The sequence below is a fragment of the Simochromis diagramma genome, unplaced genomic scaffold (assembly GCF_900408965.1).
Source record: "Simochromis diagramma unplaced genomic scaffold, fSimDia1.1 OVJJ01000026.1, whole genome shotgun sequence".
Classification (NCBI taxonomy): Eukaryota; Metazoa; Chordata; class Actinopteri; order Cichliformes; family Cichlidae; genus Simochromis; species Simochromis diagramma.
The window spans coordinates 3,241,012-3,260,761 of record NW_024386985.1 but is presented as its reverse complement, the minus strand read 5'-3'; the positions used below and the strand labels follow the sequence as shown (position 1 = coordinate 3,260,761).

Below are 19,750 nucleotides of genomic sequence, written 5' to 3'. Positions count from 1 at the left end.
TCTGCAACAGCCACAAAAGCTAACAGTGTTCAAAACAACTTAAAAGCTTTCCTGCAAGATAACAGAAGTATAGCACAAAGAGTCTCTAATTCCTAAAGTGGAATTCAGTGGTGGAAGCTACAGAACTTTTAAATACTTTCACTAATCTGTGTCTTACTTAATTGCTTTTCAAAGGCAAACTGGTTCATTTTTACACTGCTTTTACATAATGGGGATCCGTTGTGCTCATTTCCTCAAATTCATGTTTTTGTTCTTGGAGTCCTCTTGTTACGACCTCAGCTCACTGGGAGGAGGGGAGGAGGAGTGACTTTAAATAACAGAATGAAAAGGGTTAGAGTTAAGTACTTTATTTGGGTTTTGTAGGGAGGTGGTGGAGGCGGTGCAGTGCAGTGGAATAAAATGGTAAACAACAAAGGCATGGGTCAGACTTTTTATTTTAAATCACAGCTGCCCTGATTAACAGCACGTTACCAGGCACCAGACCAATGAAACTGGCAGCAGGTATAATTCATAAGGAGCAGACAGGTGAGGAAGGCAGGATGATGGGCATATGCAAGCACCAGTCAGGAGCATGGGCCTGCACGTATTAGTTAGCATAAAAATACTGTTAAATTATTCAAGGGCAACAGAGTAAAGCAACTGCGGGCTGTTACACGGCTGCATGACTCAGAGTTCCTCAGTTCACCCTGTGCCTGAAAAGAGCTGTTTTAACTCCTCTCACTTTAAGTCTACCGTCCCTTTTAGCCTACGGCATGAATAGCAATTTGGTTCCTGATCTGATGTCCTACAAAGAACCTCCCAAACAAAAAAAATAAAAGAATCAATATGAGACTGCACTTTTAAAGTGAATCTCAAGGCAAATGATGAAACTGCTGCTGCTGTTCAGCTTGATTTTAGTGCAACAAGGTTAATTTAAACGTTCAACATTTTCTCATCAGTTGGGGGGGGCTACAATGGATTTGATGTATTTGTACTGTCGCCTCAGTTTTGTTGCTATACTTACATTTCAGATGGAAATAAAGTAGAATCATAAAGTAAAGTTTTTGCATCTTTAAGGATTTTTTTTTTTTTTTTGCATACTGAGCACCTTTCATTTAATACTTTATGGAGTTAAAAAAAAAAAAACTTTACTGCCAGTCCTTATATTATGTTACTTACATACTTACCATGCATTCATTAGAAAGGCCCATGTTAAAACATATCTCATTTTTGATCAATTAAATTTGGCATATTTGCTCTTGCGTGAGCAGTTTAATATTGTTGCTGTAAACAAACTTTGTTTAATTGTGATCTGCAATGTAACAAACATCCAACAAAAGACTGATCAAATCAGTTGAGTAAAGAAAAAAAAACTTGACTGTTTGAGACCGATACTCTGAGAGTATACTGATGAGTTTTAATAAAGGAATTTTACTTTTCAGCTGTATTGAAAGTCAAATAAATGCATACATTTTTAATAAGCCTTAATGTTAGTACTATTGTCATCAATATTAGCAGCCAGCTGCAGTTTCCATGCATTACAAACATCTGCTGGGGTTTCCTGAGATGTCCACGCCCCTGTGGCTCACAGTATACATGCCTGCATGCTCTGGCAGAGGATCTAGGAAGGTTGGCAGTCAGAGGCAGAGGAGAAAAGGCGGCCACGCACATCATGATCGGAGACTTCATCGCTTGAAACCCGACAACTCAGATCTTCGAGTCCAGCTCGCATCTCAGAGAAGGTAAATATTTACCGTTAACACTGTCAGTGATGTTGAACCGACGCGATAGACGGATTTTCACTGTCCAAACGCGCAGCGGAGCTACAATAACGCAGTTATATTCGGCGGAGCGCCTCTCAAACTACAAGTTATCCCGATTACCGTTACTTTACGTCCTGGTTATATAAATAGGGTCTGAATATGCTACAGATCAATCTGCGTACAGGAAAGTGGACAGCACCGCTGTAAGAGAGCACCACTGAATCTCCACTAAAAACGTTTTAAGGTCGAACTGTAGCTCCCAACAGAATGAGTTATGGATGATTTATGCGACTGCAAGATGAATCACAGTTCTTCCTACTGTGTGAGCACTTTTCCCGGCGCTTCCGTTTTACATTAAAGTCTAAAGACTTGAAAGTAGCTCCTTAGAAAAGAGAAATCCAGTCCCGCAGTGCGGGCGGGTTTTTTCCCCCCATGTCCTTAATGAGACAGGACTTTTTGTATGCCTGTGGCTGGGTGTGTTCCAAACATGTCTGTTTTTGGATATCTGGGATTCAGACAAGTTTCCTGTCAGGAAGGGACAAGGATATGGCCTGGTCAGTTCAATTCAATGGCTGACTCATCCAGTACCAGTATTTTTCCTTTACCTAACACAGTGTAGGCTTCACAGAAGCCCTTTCAACCCTCCCCCCACCCCATTAAACTATGGAGGCCCTCAGGGTCTAGAAAAAAAAAACCCAAAACACCATAAAATTCAGTGCTTATGTAAAATAATTTATTAAGAAATTAGTTACATCAAATTACATGTTTTCAAATGATCATCAAATTACTTGTTATCAGCTGAGTTGAATTTACTTGTAAATACATTTGTTTAGGCCAAACTTTTTCTTTTAGGACAGCAGTGAAATTCATCCCTGAAATTCATATTATAAAATTAGGGATGTGCTGCTGGTTTTACACACATTCAGTTTGTTGTTTGCGGGGAATGATGTCATTGTGTTTCTGCACATGCAGGTCCATCAGGGGTCTGTTCTTGGTTGATAACTCTTTAACTTTTACATACTCCCAGTTGGTGCTTTCATAAAGAATCCTAATATATTCTATCATACTTACACAGATGATACACAGTTGTACATGGTTTACTTTGATGATCTAACCTCTCTTCACAAATTAATGAGCTGAACTGATGACATTAATTGTTGGATGTCTCGAAACTTTTTAGAACTGAACACAGACCAGACGGTAATATTTGCTGGTGGTCCAAAAAAGTCAGACAGAAAATGTGTTCATATTTATCATCCCTTGCTCTGAAATACAGCGAGCAAGTCAGGAATCTGTTTTGGTGAATGGTCTTAGTTTTGACAGTCACTAGAACTGCTTTCTATCACTTTAAAAATATAGATCAAAAGTCAGAAGTTTCTTATCTCAAACTGACTCTGAGAAAGTTGTCCGTGCATTCGTATCAAGCACATTAGACTATTCTAACACTCTGTTTGCTGGATTATACATTTGTTAGTAGGATGACTTCAGCTTGTTCAGTATCCCGGAACCAGAGTCCTTACACGTAAACAGAAATTTAATAAGTTGCAGTCTTCAAAGTGACTTTATTGTGGCAAGATGGCAATAAAACAGCAATAAGATGGAATCAGTCTTCTACCAGTTTGCAGTCCAGCCAGAACGCCATGGATCTGAAACAGGAATTCTAAAACTCCTCCACAAATAGCGACATAGTATAAATGACAGTTTCATATTACGCTGACTCTAGAAGCTACTTACATGCAGTACTTGAGTAAATTTAGCATCTATTAAATTGTGAACATCATAAACTTCTTTATGAGTAGAAATGTGGCCAAACCAGAGTTAAAAATGTAGCTGCTAGAATTCTTTAAAGACAAATAAAAAAAAAAATGCAATAAACAAAATTCCATTGAGATGGATATCTCAAAACGCTGAAACTTACACTTACTTGCATTGTTATTTGGAGCTAAGTGAGAAAAAATAATTTTTGCTGTGTGACCTAACCAACCCTTTAAAGTCTGCCACGGTTTCGTATAAACATCTCCGAAGAGCTTCTCTCACTCCTTCCTGTTGTTATGATTGTGAAATGGAAGAATCGATAAAGACACTCCAGGTGAAAAAACTTAATTGAACTATGAAAAACATGACGCCTCTAAAAGCTTCAGTCTTTTAGCAACATGTTCAAGAATACCTTACGGCTAAACTTATTAATAATGCAAGACCAGGTTTTATTGACCTATTTACCACTGTGGAGCTGTATATGATCAAATGTTGCACTTTATAATCTGACGACTATTTAGATCGTTCAGTCATTTTCCGGTTGTAGACACATGCTATGTACTATATAGTTCACACTGGAATGTTTTACTACAGAAATCAGTGTGGAGAGTGTTTGTCACATGCCTCTTCAGTTTAAATGACAGTGTAACCAAGCTACTGCCAGACAGACACTGGAAACAGGATCCTGCAGCTGCAGTACTTTAAAGAAGGTGACCACATAATGACAGTGTGAGGGACTGCTCTTTTTCATGCGACTGGTTTTAACAAAATTAATCTTTAAATAGCCTGTAAAGAGATTAATAGCTCCAACAACTTGCTGTTGTGTATACAAGCTAAGTGCTGTGATTGGTTATGATCAGTTTTGTTAGTCATCGTGTTGCCAGGTGTGAACCGACTCTGCAAAACCAGTGGGCTTTTGGACTGTGAAATTCATGTCTAAACACTTGTCAGAATGAGTAATGTTTATAGTCCAATGTATAGAATGGCTCTTAATAAATTACATTTGAGATGGGCATTTGCACAATGTCAGAGTTCCACTTGAGATGAGGTTTGGGCAAAGAGAGAAAGTTCAGGGTTCAAAACTAGTCTATCTGGATTGTGGGAAGTAGGAAAATACAGGGTTTTGATTGTGAAATTCTGGACCAATACCATACCGGTATGGCCAATAGTTAACACTGGAAGCACAAAAGAAACTCATCTATATCCAGATACTTTTATTTAGTGGTTAATCTTCTTTTAGTGAATGCAGATTGATTAAATTGGTAATTTTACTTCAGTATTTTTGTATTTAGCTAATGTGAAGTGTTAACATTGTTAATTGAAATGTTAGTCAAAGTATAATGACTTTGAAGGAAGCCTCCACACCCAGTTATGTTACCACAAATCCTTGACATTTAATGTTTCAGTCCCTTGATGTGGACCAAGTTTGTAGATTGGCTTGATTACCCCACAACGTTGGGCTGCAGTCCACATATTGTGTCCTTTAACAGTTTCTCCACCCTACTTTATGATGACATGAATGCCCAGGCCTGTGGGCTTGGTCCTGGAATATTGTTGAAAGCTTTGATATTTCAAGGCTAAAAAGAAAACAATGGAAAAATGGCTTGATATTTGGTAAAAATGTTTGGGAGCTTTAATGGAACCTAAGAAATGAACATTTTTGGCAGCTTTGAAAGGAAAGTAACTGCTTTGACTGATAAGCAAAAAGCAGAATACTCAAAAGCCAAATTAAAATGGTTAGCCAAACATTAAAGATGTGACAGAGTTCAAACAACAGCAACAAAAGGGATGTAAGATGCATCATGAAAGTCACTGGTGGTGAGTGGCTTTAAAAAGGAATGCCCTGTGAATTTAATAATGTCATTGTTCTCTCTGAGGCTAATACATTTCCCAATTGTACTCTCTAAGAGTTATGTGGTGTTCTTTTCCATTGTTTTGTAACAGGCACCATGATTCCTGTGATGGAATTCCGGCAGTTTTCTGAACAGCAGACAGCGTTCAGAGTCCTGAAGCCGTGGTGGGATGTGTTCACTGACTATCTGTCTGTAATGATGCTCATGATTGGCGTCTTTGGATGTACTCTTCAGGTCAGTAAGACTGACTCACCGTGATGTATTTACTTGAAGAAAGAGACTAATGGAAGTGTAGCTAATACACAGTAACCCACAAGTTTGGATTCAAACATTCTGTTTATGTGATAAGAGAAGTTTTTCTACAGTTTTCTCATTAAATTTAACAATAATTAGACTCAGAGAAAGTCTATACTCTCCCAGATGGCAACATTACTGCTTTGCTTTCTGCTTTGGAACCAGCTCAAAAAAGCACTAATTATGTGCTTTTACAACCCAGCCTGTGTAAAGCAAGGGAGGCATTCAGCCCATCAGGAGTGTACCAGTGGAAACTTTAACCGCCCAGCCACTTTTAGTAAACAGAAGACTCCTAACTCCTGTGAGGCACTACTTGACTTCACTCTCTGTGTGAAATAGGGACTTTTTTTGAATGTTGTACAACTCTTTAGTGTAAATCCTGGAAATGATACCAAAACAGTTTAAGAAAAATGTTAACAGGAAATTCATCATGCTGGAAGCTGCCATTGTTTCCCATTCTCACCATTACAGTGTTTGGATGTGATCTGATTGGTTGTAAATTGAGCGAACAATTCTTTTTGTAGCCAAGTTTAGTTTATAAGTCAGTTATGTAAACGTATTACGCTGCCTGACACAGAAATCTCGTCACTTACTGTATAGTTTGAGTTTTTAAAATTCTGCAGATCAATCAGTCAGTCTTCAGAGACTTTCACTGACTTGACTTTGCATTGCTGTCTGTGATATCTGCAGCGCAACTGCATTGCTCACTATAGTGATTCATTTTGTGTCCTCACTTCTCACTAAAATGGGTCGAGAATCTGAGTTTTAAACAGGTAAACAGAGTCCACATAACATCTCCTCCTCTGAGCCCCATTTCCTGTCATTAGCATCTCTTAGTCAAGCAGCTGTTTTTCATTATTTACATTACAAGTAAACACCTAAGGCATTTGTTTTTTACTGATGCCATTTGGTGGATAGCGCTCAGTGTGTTTACATGCAATCAGGTTATGTAGAGCACCCAAGTAAAGTTAATGAGAGAATGCTTTATATGCACTGTAATAATGTGGTAACTTTTTGTGGCTTACTGAAATCCATGCACGGCTCTCTCTTAGTGAAAATGCACAAAGTAGCAAGGCTAAATGGTAGAAAAACAGAAATCAAAACAGCAGTGTATCTGGGATGTACTGGATTTTTTGTATCTGTGTCACAGGTGCAGTCAGAAGAGGGCTCTCCTTACAGTGCAAATGTGTCTGATTTTTAACAAATAGTTCAACCTTTAGCAGTCAATACTGACTCGTTTTGACCTCCTTATGTTATTCAAGCTAATGGAGTGAGTGTGGTGTTTTGATCAGACATCGATTCCTGTCTAATCAAAGATGGGAAATGCCATAAAGACTTTGCTTCGCTTTTTCTGGAGAAGCAGTGTTTATCCATGCGAACATTCAGACCAGTAACAGCCAGCAAAACATGGAAGATGCAGGGTAGCATTTTGTTATTTCACGTGATATGGGACATTCAGTTTGAGGAAAAGATCTATGATACTGAAGGCTTATCAGATCTGGAAAGCAATCACAGTGACCATTATGCTCTAAACTACTTAATTGCGTAATGTCTCCTGGGTTGAGGCAGTGCATGTTCTAATTCAACACATATTCCCTGCAAAAAAAATACTGTAATACTTGCTTCAGGACAAACATGATGCTGTCTTAGGATCATATGTCCTTGAGTCGAAGGTTGGCACCACTATTTTATTTCTTGCATAAAATATTTTAACTTTTGAGAAATGTTTTCTTGCTCAGCCATTAAAACTACCGAGTTTAGGTTTGCATAGGTTATAAAAGATCATGGTTTAGGTTACAACAGACCCAATAGGCAGTTTGACAACTGTAGCCACCCTATGATTAATCCTCCGTTTCCGGGGTTACCAGTTTTGGCCCTATGGCTGGTTTGCTGAAACCTGCAAGGATATAAATGTCAAAATGTGCTCATTATAAATGTTCTTGTGAATTATTTTCGGGAAAGCAAATTACCCTTGAAACGTAACTGAGAAACAATTTAGCACTTTAAGCCACAAAGGCTTATTGCTCATTGATTGTACCTGACGGTTGATTGCTAGGGGACATTCTAGTGTTCTAATGGTATTTATCACACGTCAATCAGCAGTGTCCTTTGCTTTCATTGGTAGTTCCTTCAAAGGCTCACCTTTAAGTTAACAAAAGCTTAACTGTGGACCCTTCATTGCATGAAATCTGAAAAACACTCATTTCTGTGTCTGACTGAGCCTTATTATGCATTTCTTCTTTCTAATATATATATATATATTTTTATTTCATTTTAGGTAATGCACGATAAAATTATATGCCTTCCTCAGAGAATATCATTGCCTTCAGACAACAGCAGTGAAGTAGGGTTGAAGTCACCATTACATCTGCAGTCCAACACCTCAACTGTACCAACAGGCCTGAAGACCAATCTAGATCTTCAACAGTACAGTTTCATCAACCAAATGTGCTATGAGAATGCCTTGCATTGGTATGCCAAATACTTTCCCTATTTGGTGCTCATGCACACTTTAGTTTTCATGGTGTGTAGCAACTTCTGGTTCAAATTCCCTGGCTCAAGCTCTAAAATAGAGCATTTTATCTCTATGCTTGGCAAGTGCTTCGACTCTCCTTGGACCACACGAGCTTTGTCGGAAGTGTCTGGAGAAAATCCAGAAGAACAGGATCATAAAAAGGGCACCGCTTCTAGGTCTAACATTCCTATGTCTCCGGGGGAAGGCAGCCTCGAGAAGACGCAGTCCCTCCGTTCTATTGCCGAAAAGATTGTTGTTGACCAGCCATCAGCAAGTGTTCTTGATAAAAAGGAGGGTGAACAAGCTAAAGCTCTGTTCGAAAAGGTGAAGAAGTTCCGTTTGCATGTTGAGGAAGGAGATATCCTTTACCTCATGTATGTTTGCCAGACTGTATTCAAGGTGTTTAAATTCCTTGTGATCATTGCTTATAACAGCGCTCTAGTAAATAACGTAAATAACACAGTACGTTGCAACGGTATCGAGGAGATCCAGAACATGACAGGCTACAAAGTCTTTGAATGCAATCACACCATGGCTCATCTCTTTTCTAAGTTGTCTTGCTGTTACCTGTTCTTGGTGTCTGTCTATGGATTAACAAGCCTCTACACCTCCTACTGGCTGTTTTACCGCTCACTGAAAGAATACTCATTCGAGTATGTGCGACAGGAAACGGGCATCAGTGACATCCCAGATGTCAAGAATGACTTTGCTTTCATGCTTCACATGATTGATCAGTATGACCCACTGTATTCCAAACGATTTGCAGTTTTTCTCTCCGAAGTCAGTGAGAACAAACTGAAACAGCTCAGTCTCAACCATGAGTGGACTGCAGAGAAACTGCGTCAGAGACTCCAGACCAACTCCAACAACAAACTTGAACTACAGCTGTTCATGTTCTCTGGTTTACCCGACACTGTCTTTGAACTGACAGAGCTGCAGTCACTCAAGCTGGAACTAATCAACAATGTCACCATCCCTGCCTCAATCTCACAGCTGCAAGATCTTCAGGAGCTGTCTCTTTACCAGTGCTCTTTAAAGTTGCACACAACTGCTACGTCCTTCCTCAAAGAGAACCTGAAAGTGCTTCGTGTGAAGTTCGATGACAACAGAGAACTTCCAAACTGGATGTATGGCCTGCGAAATTTAGAGGAGCTCTATCTTACTGGGTCCCTCAGCTCTGATGCCTCCAAGAATATAGTTCTTGAGTCTCTGCGGGAAATGAAGTGTCTCAAAATACTCTCCCTTAAGAGCAGCTTAACCAAGATACCCCAGTCGATTGTGGATGTTTCCAGCCATCTGCAGCAACTCTATTTACACAACGATGGCACTAAGCTAGTAATGCTCAACAACCTGAAAAAGATGACCAATCTAATAGAGCTGGAGCTAGTGCGCTGTGATCTGGAGCGCATTCCGCATGCAGTCTTTAGCCTAACAAGTCTGCAAAAGCTTGACCTGAAAGAGAATAACCTTCGTTCGATAGAGGAAATTGTCAGCTTCCAGCATCTGCGGAAGCTCACTTGCCTCAAACTCTGGTACAACAGCATCATGTACATCCCAGAGCATATCAAAAAACTCGGCAGCTTAGAGCACCTCTACTTCAGCCACAACAAGATTGAGATATTGCCCTCACACCTGTTCTTGTGCAACAAGCTGCGCTACCTGGACCTATCCAACAATGACATCCGTTTCATTCCTCCAGAAATCGGAGTTCTTCAGAGCCTGCAGTACCTTTCCGTCTCTTGTAACAAAATTGAAAATCTACCAGATGAACTGTTCTTTTGCAAAAAGCTGAAAACGCTAAAGCTTGGCAAGAACTCGCTGTCCAAACTCTCGCCAAAAATATCCTATCTAGCTCTTCTGACCTACCTGGGGCTCAAAGGCAACCACTTTGAGTTCCTGCCACAGGAGCTTGCTTTCTGTCGCGCTTTGAAGCGCAGTGGCCTTATAGTTGAGGAGACACTGTTTGAAACTCTGCCTTCAGATGTCAGGGATCAAATGAAGGCTGAGTGAGATGCCTTACTGTAGCCGTAGTGCCTGCTGTTTGTTCTGTCTATCAATTCAGAGCATTTGTTTAATATGAAGTCATTGTTATATTTAAGCATTATAAACATGCTAAGAGATATCTTTTTGTTCTTTTGTTTTATTAACTGAAGGAAAATGACATATTCATCTATTGTCACATTGAGTGTGGCTGCTGCAGGGACACTTTATACGGCCACTACTCAATCTTAAAGAGAGAGTTCCGTGTTATGAGAAAGTGTTCCTTTTCTTTCTAAAAGTTTTAAGAAAAGTTTTATTTTAGTCTCACATCTGTCTATTAATCAGTAGTCACTGATACAGCCAGGTCAGCTCTTTCTCCCTGAAGTCTCTGATAAAATAACTCTCTGCTGCCTCTAGCTTTATATACATAAAGTGATATTGATTTTTCTCTTTTATCTGTGGAGAAGGAAGAAGCTTATTTCCCATATTGTTAAAGCCTTTCTGCAAAGCCTATTTCCAGTCACTGCGTCATGACTGAATGTAAATCTTCACATTCATGACCACACATTTATGTGTAGGCCAGTAGCCTTAGGCTGTACTGTATATATTTAGATCTAAGAGACTGTTACTTCACATGGATCACAGGAAAAGAGGAAAGTTCTTATGAAATATACATAGAACCTAGAAACTTAGAATGAAACTAGAATTAAACAGTTCTCTATTGTAGGAAGCTGTCATTTTAAAGTGCATTAAAAGCCTGAAGGATGATGTCACACTGGTCTTTGTCTTTGTCTCTAAGTGTGAGCAAAAATATGCAGCGTAAGAAATATGCATTTTCATGAACAGTATTTTTATGTCATTGACCAATAAAATTTGAGTTTTTAAAAAAAATGTCATTTGGAATTTCTAAATGTCAGAATATTGCAAATAAAATGCAATACAGTTTTGATTCTATTGGTTTACTGACCAGTGATGCAAAATCTAAAGCGTCTAAAAGAGGAAACAGCACAAAGGACAGTGTCCTGTATTCAACTGTGTTGTTGGATGAAGCATCACCTGCTGGCTGTTGAGGATTAATAACTGTAAAGAAAATTATTATTGAAAGTGCACAGGGCCTCGGATAAAAAAAAAAAAAGTGTAGTTGGTATGAAGTGTCTACAAAGTAATTTTGATGGTTATCTCGGAAAAACATCCAAGCTCAATAAGATTTTTTATTTTTTAAAGTAATGTTATTTGATTCAGCAATTATGAAAATGCTTTGCATCTACAAAAAAGGAAAATGAAAGAAATCTTATCTCACAGTTATCACATGGTATTTAGTAATTACAAGCTCATGAAATCTTTTACCCATAAATTGTAAGCTGTAATTACAAGATGTGGTCACATGTTTTTTCCTTTTGGTGAATGCAATGTGCCTTTGTAAACAAAGGGGGCTTGGTTGCAGCTGACAGTAAAGATTTTTTTTATTAATTAAAAGGTGTAATAAAAAAGGGCTCGCATGTTCCCGTTTGAAAGTGAAGGCTGACAATCAGAAAATCGAGTGTTTTCTTGCACTTTTCTGGTAAACCAGTTTTAAATGTGGCGTTTGCACTTTTGCCACGGTCCCTAACTTCAGTGGGTCACCCTTCACTTTGCTGTCAATTGAAACAAGGGCTTCAAAACGCTCTGTGCCGTCGTATCAGCTCCTGATGTGGTACAGAAAACATGCGCAATATTAGGGAAGATTTCACCTGCGCATAAAAAATGCACAGTTTCGCGGACCTGGTGCAAAGTCCTGAGGTGGTCCGGCCCCGGTGAACGAGCATATCAAACAAACCGTGTTCACCTCCAGCAGCTGCTGCTGCCGTGCCGGGCTGTTTCGCCCAGTCAGAGGCAGAGGACCGGACCATCTGAAGCCGAGTAGGGGTAGTCAGATAAGCTGCTTACAGCTCTGCCGGCAGGCCCACGGTTGAACTAGTGCGAAGAATGGACGGATTCATCTCATCGGGGAAACATGGCAAGTGAGAAGAGGCGTTGTTCGGTACTGCTGGCATCCGCAAAACCGGATCAGACTCCCTGAAGGTGAGTATGTGGCTGTTTTGAGTGTAAATCATCCAAGGTCTTTAAATGTAGCCGCAGTGCGTTGGCTCAATAACGTTAGCAGGCTGTATGGTGTTATGAAATTTAGTGGAGCTGGACAGAGAATTAAACCTGCACGGAGTGTACTGTTTTAATGTGAAGGTGATTTTCTGCAGCCGAAGATTTTTTGTGCTGCGTTTAAAGGCGTCACGTACATCCCCCACCCCTTGTTTTGAGTGCATGGATGCGTCTTGCTGCTGGAGCCGGTCTCAGCCTGCTCTGCAGCCCCATGGAAAACAGTGACCTTCATGCTTTAACCACAACAGATTTATTCGTAGGGGTAAACGATTATATTTATTTTTTTTCTTTAAATAGCAACACCGAGGCAGCTGTTTGTGTATCACGTGTTTTCAGTGCTCAAACAGTATTCAGCATGTTGAGCCTCTCTAGAGCCACTATGACAGTGTCACGGAGTAAAGTGCAGAGAAAACCAGGCACAGAAAAGAGACGCAATAGATGCTTAGGATTTACAGCTGCTCTGCAGACAGGCACCGTTTGTTTTGCACACTGACATCTCATATCATGTGTCAGTTCAAGTGCTGGCTCCTCTCTAAAGGTACAATCCCAAGAGGCTGTCTTCTCTGAGTCTGCTCTAAATGTTCCTGAGAAATGTAGCTGTAGCTGAAATTTGAGACAGGGATACTAGCTGTGCATTTTTTCACTAAACCCCTAATGGATCCAGCTTTACGAGAATAAATGTGATTGCAGTGGAGTCAATTTAATGTAAGTGAACAAAAGGCAGGATTAATGGTTAGAAGGTTGCACTTGGACCAGTTAAATTCCAATTGTCCATTACACCGTGACATCTACAACATGTCACCTCCCCAATTTCCTTAATTTTTTAAGTCAGGGAACGCTTTTACAGAGTACCATTGGGATGAGGATATCTGTAAACAGCTTACAAGGTAGATCTAAGACTCCTTCCTGTGTGGGTTTATTATGGACCGAGACATTATGTGAAAACAATTCAGTACAAAAACATCAACTGTTATATAATCCTATGCACATTTTCTTACTAAAGTTGTTTTCTGTTGCAGGAATGTTCACGCTCACAGAAGTAGCCTCCCTGAATGACATCCAGCCAACTTACAGAATACTGAAGCCATGGTGGGATGTCTTCATGGATTATCTTGGTATTGTCATGTTGATGTTGGCCATATTTTCTGGAACGATGCAGTTAACTAAGGACCAAGTGGTTTGTCTTCCCATTCTGGAGCAAACTCCAGAGCGGTCCGGGGGTTTCTTGGAACCTGAAGCACCAGAGCCAACCAATGGCTTTTGGAACAAAGAGAGTGCCATTGGGGAGCAAGCTGCTCCTCTCATGGCTAAAAGGCCTCCCGATAGCGTCACGCCTACCATTCACTTCACACAGCCAGCTACCATCGGACAGCCCTATCCTACAGGCGTCAGGACCAAGCTGGATTTTCAGCAGTATGTTTTTGTCAACCAGATGTGCTACCATGTCGCCTTACCTTGGTATTCAAAATATTTCCCATACCTTGCCCTAATTCACACTATTGTGTTGATGGTCAGTAGCAACTTCTGGTTCAAATACCCCAAAACAAGCTCAAAAGTAGAACATTTTGTTTCCATACTGGGAAAGTGTTTTGAATCACCTTGGACTACCAAAGCTCTGTCTGAGACTGCGTGCGAGGATTCGTCAGAGAACAAGCAGAGGCTGGCCGGGGCCTCCTCTCTCCTGAAACATCTGTCCACAAGTAGCGAGGAGGGAAGTCCGAACCAGTCCGCTCCGGTGCTGACTAAATCTGGGGTTACCTTTTCTGCTGAAAAGCTTGTGAGTGAAATTCCCTCCATGACTATACTGGACAAGAAAGATGGTGAGCAAGCGAAGGCCCTGTTTGAGAAAGTTCGGAAATTCCGTGCTCATGTGGAAGACAGTGATTTGATTTATAGACTCTATGCCATACAGACAGTTATCAAAACTGTGAAATTTATTCTGATCCTGTGCTACACAATGACATTTGTTGCTTATATAGATTTTGACCATGTGTGTGAGCCTGAAATAAAGCATTTGACTGGATATACCAAGTTCCATTGTACACATAACATGGCATTTATGTTAAACAAGCTCCTTGTTAGTTATATTGCTCTCATATGCGTTTATGGCGTGATCTGCATATACACACTGTTCTGGCTTTTTCGGCGACCACTCAAAGAGTATTCCTTTGAAAAGGTCAGAGAGGAGAGCAGCTTCAGTGACATTCCTGACGTTAAAAATGACTTTGCATTCCTCCTCCACATGGTTGATCAATATGACCAGCTGTATTCAAAGCGTTTTGGGGTTTTTCTCTCTGAGGTGAGTGAGAATAAACTTCGCGAAATCAGCCTGAACCATGAATGGACCTTTGACAAGTTACGCCAGCATGTAACGCGCAATCCTCAAGATAAGTTGGAACTTCATCTTTTCATGCTATCTGGAGTTCCAGATGCTGTGTTTGATCTCACTGACTTGGAAATTCTGAAACTAGAATTAATCCCAGAAGCCAAAATAACAGCGAAGATCTCACAAATGATAAACCTCCAGGACCTGCACTTCTACCACTGTCCTGCCAAAGTTGAGCAGACAGCTTTCATTTTCCTTCGTGATCACCTCCGATGCCTTCATGTCAAATTCACAGATGTTGCAGAGATTCCTAGCTGGGTATACATGTTGAAAAATTTAAAGGAACTCTATTTGGTGGGTAACCTGAACTCCGAAAACAACAAACTGATTGGACTTGAGTCTCTGCGAGATCTTAGGCACCTAAAGATTCTGCACCTCAAAAGCAACCTGACAAAGATCCCTACAAACATAACCGATCTGTCACCACATCTGTTAAAGTTGGTTATTCATAATGATGGTACAAAGCTCTTAGTGCTGAACAGTTTGAAGAAAATGATGAACCTTGCAGAACTGGAACTGCATAACTGTGAACTGGAACGAATCCCTCACGCCATCTTCAGTTTGAACAACCTTCAGGAACTTGATCTCAAATCCAACAACATTCGCACCATTGAAGAGGTCATCAGCTTTCAGCACCTGAAAAGACTAACGTGTCTCAAACTTTGGCACAATAAGATCATCACTATTCCACTGTCAATCAGCCATGTTAAAAACCTGGAGTCGCTCTATCTCTCACACAACAAGCTGGAATCTCTGCCTTCACCATTATTCACACTTCTCAAGTTGCGGCACCTCGATGTTAGCCATAATTCTATAGTGGTAATCCCACCAGAAGTGGGCTTTCTCCAGAACCTCCTACACTTTGCCATTACTGGTAACAAAGTCGAGGCACTTCCCAAGCAACTGTTCAAATGCACCAAACTAAGGACTTTATGCTTTGGCCACAACTGTATCTCCTCTGTTCCAGAGAAAATTGGCCAACTTTCTCAGCTCACACATCTGGAATTGAAGGGAAACTGTCTGGATCGTCTCCCAGCTCAGCTCGGTCAGTGTTCCCTCCTTCGCAGGAGCTGCCTGATTGTGGAGGATCATCTCTTTGACTCACTTCCAATTGAAGTAAAAGAGAGCATCAATCAGGAAACCAGTGTTTCTTTTGCTAATGGATGTAAATGTTTAAGTGATGGACGGTAGTTACATCATATATGACATCAAATGTCGGCCATTTTCTCTCAAGTCTTTGTTTTTTAAGTGCATTATTGCTAGAAAACAGCTAGTGCACATGTTGGGCTTTTAGGGTTATACACAGTAAACATAGCAAATACAGGGTTGGTACCACTGGAAATGTCATGGCTTGTGTCTTGTCTTGGTTTTTTCCCTTTTCCTTTTATTTTTAGTTACTGTAAATGCATAGCAGCCCCTCAAACACCTTATACTTCTTAACCATAGTATTCACAAACATCTATAGTAGATTAATGGGAAACTATATATTATTGAAAGTATACCCCTTTTACTGCTGTGACTTAATTTTTTTTTTCAGATTAACTTTATTATGAGTATTTTTTGTGTAAAGAGTGAGATTAAAAGGACTGATGCCTGCATGTATCTCCAGCCAGATCTGACAATGAAGTATAAAGCTGCAACCTGGAGATGATTAGCTTAGCTTAGCTTAGCAAAAAGATTGGAAAAATGGGGAAACAGCTACAATCTGTGAACTGACCATGAAATTAAATTCATGCATATTTAAAGTTAAATAAGTAGCATACAGTATTCAGCTTGTTTGTTGAACAAAATCAAGTGGTTTCTCCGTATTTTTAGTCTTTAACGTTGAGCTCAGCTAACTGTAGCTCCATATTTAGCATGAATACGTTCTATCAATCTTTTCATGTAACTCTCACAAAAAAAGTATTATTTCTCAAAAATGGCAGCACTTTAATCAGATAACGTTGGTTTCTTTGTTTTTGCGTGTGCCTTATTTATTTTCTGTTGTTTTTGCTGTTTTCCCTTTTAACAAACATTTTACATTTAATACTTAAAGTTAACAGAAGCATCTCTTTCCAGAAGCAATGTTGTCATTTTCCTGGATAATAAACAGAGCTCACTGGTTTTACTGTTTTTATCAAGCACTTTATCTCTACTTTCAAATCGAATCTGTACAAGAGATGTGCCGTTTTTGGGAAGTGGCATCGCTTTTTGGATTTTTTTTTAATGCATTTCAGTTACAATTACAGAGATGTGCTTAAAACTACAAAACCAAATCTATCATGGAGACTGTAAATGAGGATGTGATTTGAATCCTTTAAAAATCTTAACTTCATCTATATTGTTATTATAAACATTTCAAAACTGTTGGTGTCAGGAACCTCACTTCTCATGCACAACAAGCTGAGTCTTTACCTTCACTGTTATTCACCCTCCTCATGTACTACCACTAACCAATAAACCACAATTAACTGTATATTCTCATTAAGCGTATTCCACCTTCTTTAGGCTTATCATGCATTTTGAAGATGTACACCTATATGTTGAAATTTCCATTAACCTCTTTTGCTACTGCTTCAGTCTTTAATCTTTTTTTTTCCTTTTTTAATCAATAGACACCATATTCCTTTCAGCCAAATCACAAAGATGCTTTGTTTAATTATTGTTTTTACTTTAACTGTTATGTCTAGTTATGTTGTACTGTTCTGATCAGTATATTTCTCATGTATTTTTTGTGTATTTACATTGTGTTTTCTGTGTTTTTCTGCACAGCACTTTGTAAACCTGTTTCTAAAATGCGCTATGTTACATAATAAAGGAATGCTATACAGTTATTATTGCTATTATGAAATGCTAGAAATTATAATAAAATTGCACTGCAATACTTTTATGCACAAAAATGTGAAATTATTCTGTATATTTGTGTTGTGAAAGCCTTGATGTCTCATATCTCACTGTTCTTTTTGTTTGTTTGTTTGGTTTTTTTTAAACATATTTTCTTTGCTTAGCCAGAACAGGTTTTTCTCCTCATCCACCAGTAAGAAAACTGCTGACATGTTGTTTTACCAGACACCTGCACACACCTGGGCTACATGAAAAAAATGCAACAGTCACATTTTACCTGACAGCCTTCTGCTTTTTAACAGAGTTTCTGTTAAAACCAGTATTGCCTATGTACTACATTCATCACCAGTTTATTGCAGGGTCAACACAGAAAGATTCACACACATTCAAATTCATATCTACAGCCCATTTAGAATGAGCATTTAACCTAATAGACATATTTTTGGACTGTGGGAGGAAGCTAAGCTGGAGAGAATTCATAGCAGGAAGAACATGCCAACGCTATCCAGGATGAAATTAATGAAATAGATCTATCTATCTATCTATCTATCTATCTATCTATCTATCTATCTATCTATCTATCTATCTATCTATCTATCTATTAATTTGGTGTCAAACGTGATACACTTCATACTATAAAGAAACATTGTAAATGTGGAAGACTTTCTGAAACTACATAATAATACATTTCTTGTGTAGTGTTGCCCCCTTGTGGAAATAATTTGTTCCTACGTGTGTTTTTGTTTTCTAAGTAGTATTTACTACATTGGATATGCTTTCAAACATCCATCTTATCTTATCCATCTTATTCTAAGATGTTTATGAGACAATAACATGGACCAGTTAAATTAAACTGTAGTGATTTGCACTTAATTTACTAATAAATAACAAAAACTGTGTCATTTATCATCTCTAAATTGTGTAACTGGGAGGCACTGGTAGGGCCAGCAAGTTTTGGGCCCCCCTTAGTGGCGCCCCTGATTAAGAGGGTTAAAAACAAACTTTAGAAGTCATCATTCAGTATTTTCCTGGTCCAGTCCAGTTGAAATTAAATAGGATTGTAGGTGGTCCAGCTAAATGAGTTCAGCATCTCTGTTAAACAGACCTTCTTATATCACAGAACTATATCATGTCACACTGCCACAGATCATTGCGCTACGATGACAATGCTCCATGCCCATTTTATTATTTTATATTAATATGTAGTTTTATTTTATACATGTTATATATTTAAGTTTTATTATTCCTGACATTCAGCTTGTCTTTCTAGAGCACCAATAAGGCACGAGTCTCATGTTTAAGGCCTACAAAATTAATTGCCTAATTTTGCTTTCTACTTAAGATGTCCAACTTGTGTCAGTTCCATAAAGTCATAAAAGCAAGGCAATGCTGCAGGGTAGTACATGGAATATAAATCCAAAAATATAGCCTCCTACAATATAACTAAAAATATTAAAAAAAAAACCTTCAGATGAGGAAGCATCCCATTGTGGATATATGTTGATATATGAAGGTTTATTTATACTACAGCTGGCTCGACACCCCCCTTTTCATGTCTGTTGGTACTGATATCACAACCTTGAACATCTGCAAATGCAAATACACAATCAATACACTGTTTTCCCCCTCCCTTAAGGAGCTAAGCTGTTGATATAGTTGTGTGTGGACACAACTATAGACTGTGAAAATAGAAATAAACATGATTGCATCGTTTGGGTCTGAAAAGTGATAGCAACGTGAAAGTGCCCTAAACAAATGTTCTTTCTAATGACCCACACGGGCTGACTGTACAGTAAAGTAAATAGTATCCTGATGAGTTTATGGTCTCAGTCACTAGTTTCAACTCTTACTCAATCCAGCATTATTTTTAATTTGTAAATTATGATTCCCAAGATGGTAAAGTAGGGTTTAGTGCAGGCGTATGACCATGCAGTGGGGCCCTCAAAGCCCTCAAAGAGTTGGCAGTCTTGTAATCGGAAGGTTGACGGTTTGAGCCCTGGCTTCGACAGTCTCTGTCGTTGTGTCCTTGGGCAAGACACTTCACCTGTTGCTGGTGGTGGTCAGAGGGCCCGGTGGCGCCAGTGTCCGGCAGTCTCGCCTCTGTCAGTGCGCCCCAGGGCAGCTGTGGCTGCAATGTAGCTTGCCATCACCTGTGTGTGTGAATGGGTGGATGACTGAATGTAGTGTAAAGCGCTTTGGGGTCCTTAGGGACTAAGTAAAGCACTATACAAATACAGGCCATTTACCATTTAATCACACCTGACTT

General features: G+C 39.4%; 2 protein-coding genes across 2 annotated transcripts; both read left to right on the top strand.

Annotated features, from left to right (window-relative positions):
• The first annotated feature begins 1,583 nt into the window (after positions 1-1,583).
• On the top strand, positions 1,584-10,912 carry lrrc8c (leucine rich repeat containing 8 VRAC subunit C). The gene is made up of 3 exons (XM_040040172.1): positions 1,584-1,721; positions 5,442-5,584; positions 7,923-10,912. Exons 2-3 carry the CDS (start codon positions 5,447-5,449, stop codon positions 10,167-10,169), a joined length of 2,385 nt encoding a protein of 794 aa, XP_039896106.1. The 5' UTR covers positions 1,584-1,721; positions 5,442-5,446; the 3' UTR covers positions 10,170-10,912.
• Positions 10,913-11,453: 541 nt separating this feature from the next.
• lrrc8db (leucine rich repeat containing 8 VRAC subunit Db) lies at positions 11,454-18,937 on the top strand. The gene is made up of 2 exons (XM_040040171.1): positions 11,454-12,200; positions 13,295-18,937. The coding sequence occupies exon 2, from the start codon at positions 13,297-13,299 to the stop codon at positions 15,850-15,852; it is 2,556 nt and encodes an 851-aa protein (XP_039896105.1). The 5' UTR covers positions 11,454-12,200; positions 13,295-13,296; the 3' UTR covers positions 15,853-18,937.
• Positions 18,938-19,750: the final 813 nt, after the last annotated feature.

What these genes read in the sequence shown, in the direction of transcription:
- lrrc8db (XM_040040171.1), top strand. Translation starts at nt 13,297, where the DNA reads ATGTTCACGCTCACAGAAGTAGCCTCCCTGAATGACATCCAGCCAACT.
- lrrc8c (XM_040040172.1), top strand. Translation starts at nt 5,447, where the DNA reads ATGATTCCTGTGATGGAATTCCGGCAGTTTTCTGAACAGCAGACAGCG. An exon ending in TCTTTGGATGTACTCTTCAG is followed by an intron (nt 5,585 to 7,922) that starts GTCAGTAAGACT and finishes ATTTCATTTTAG; the next exon opens with GTAATGCACGATAAAATTAT.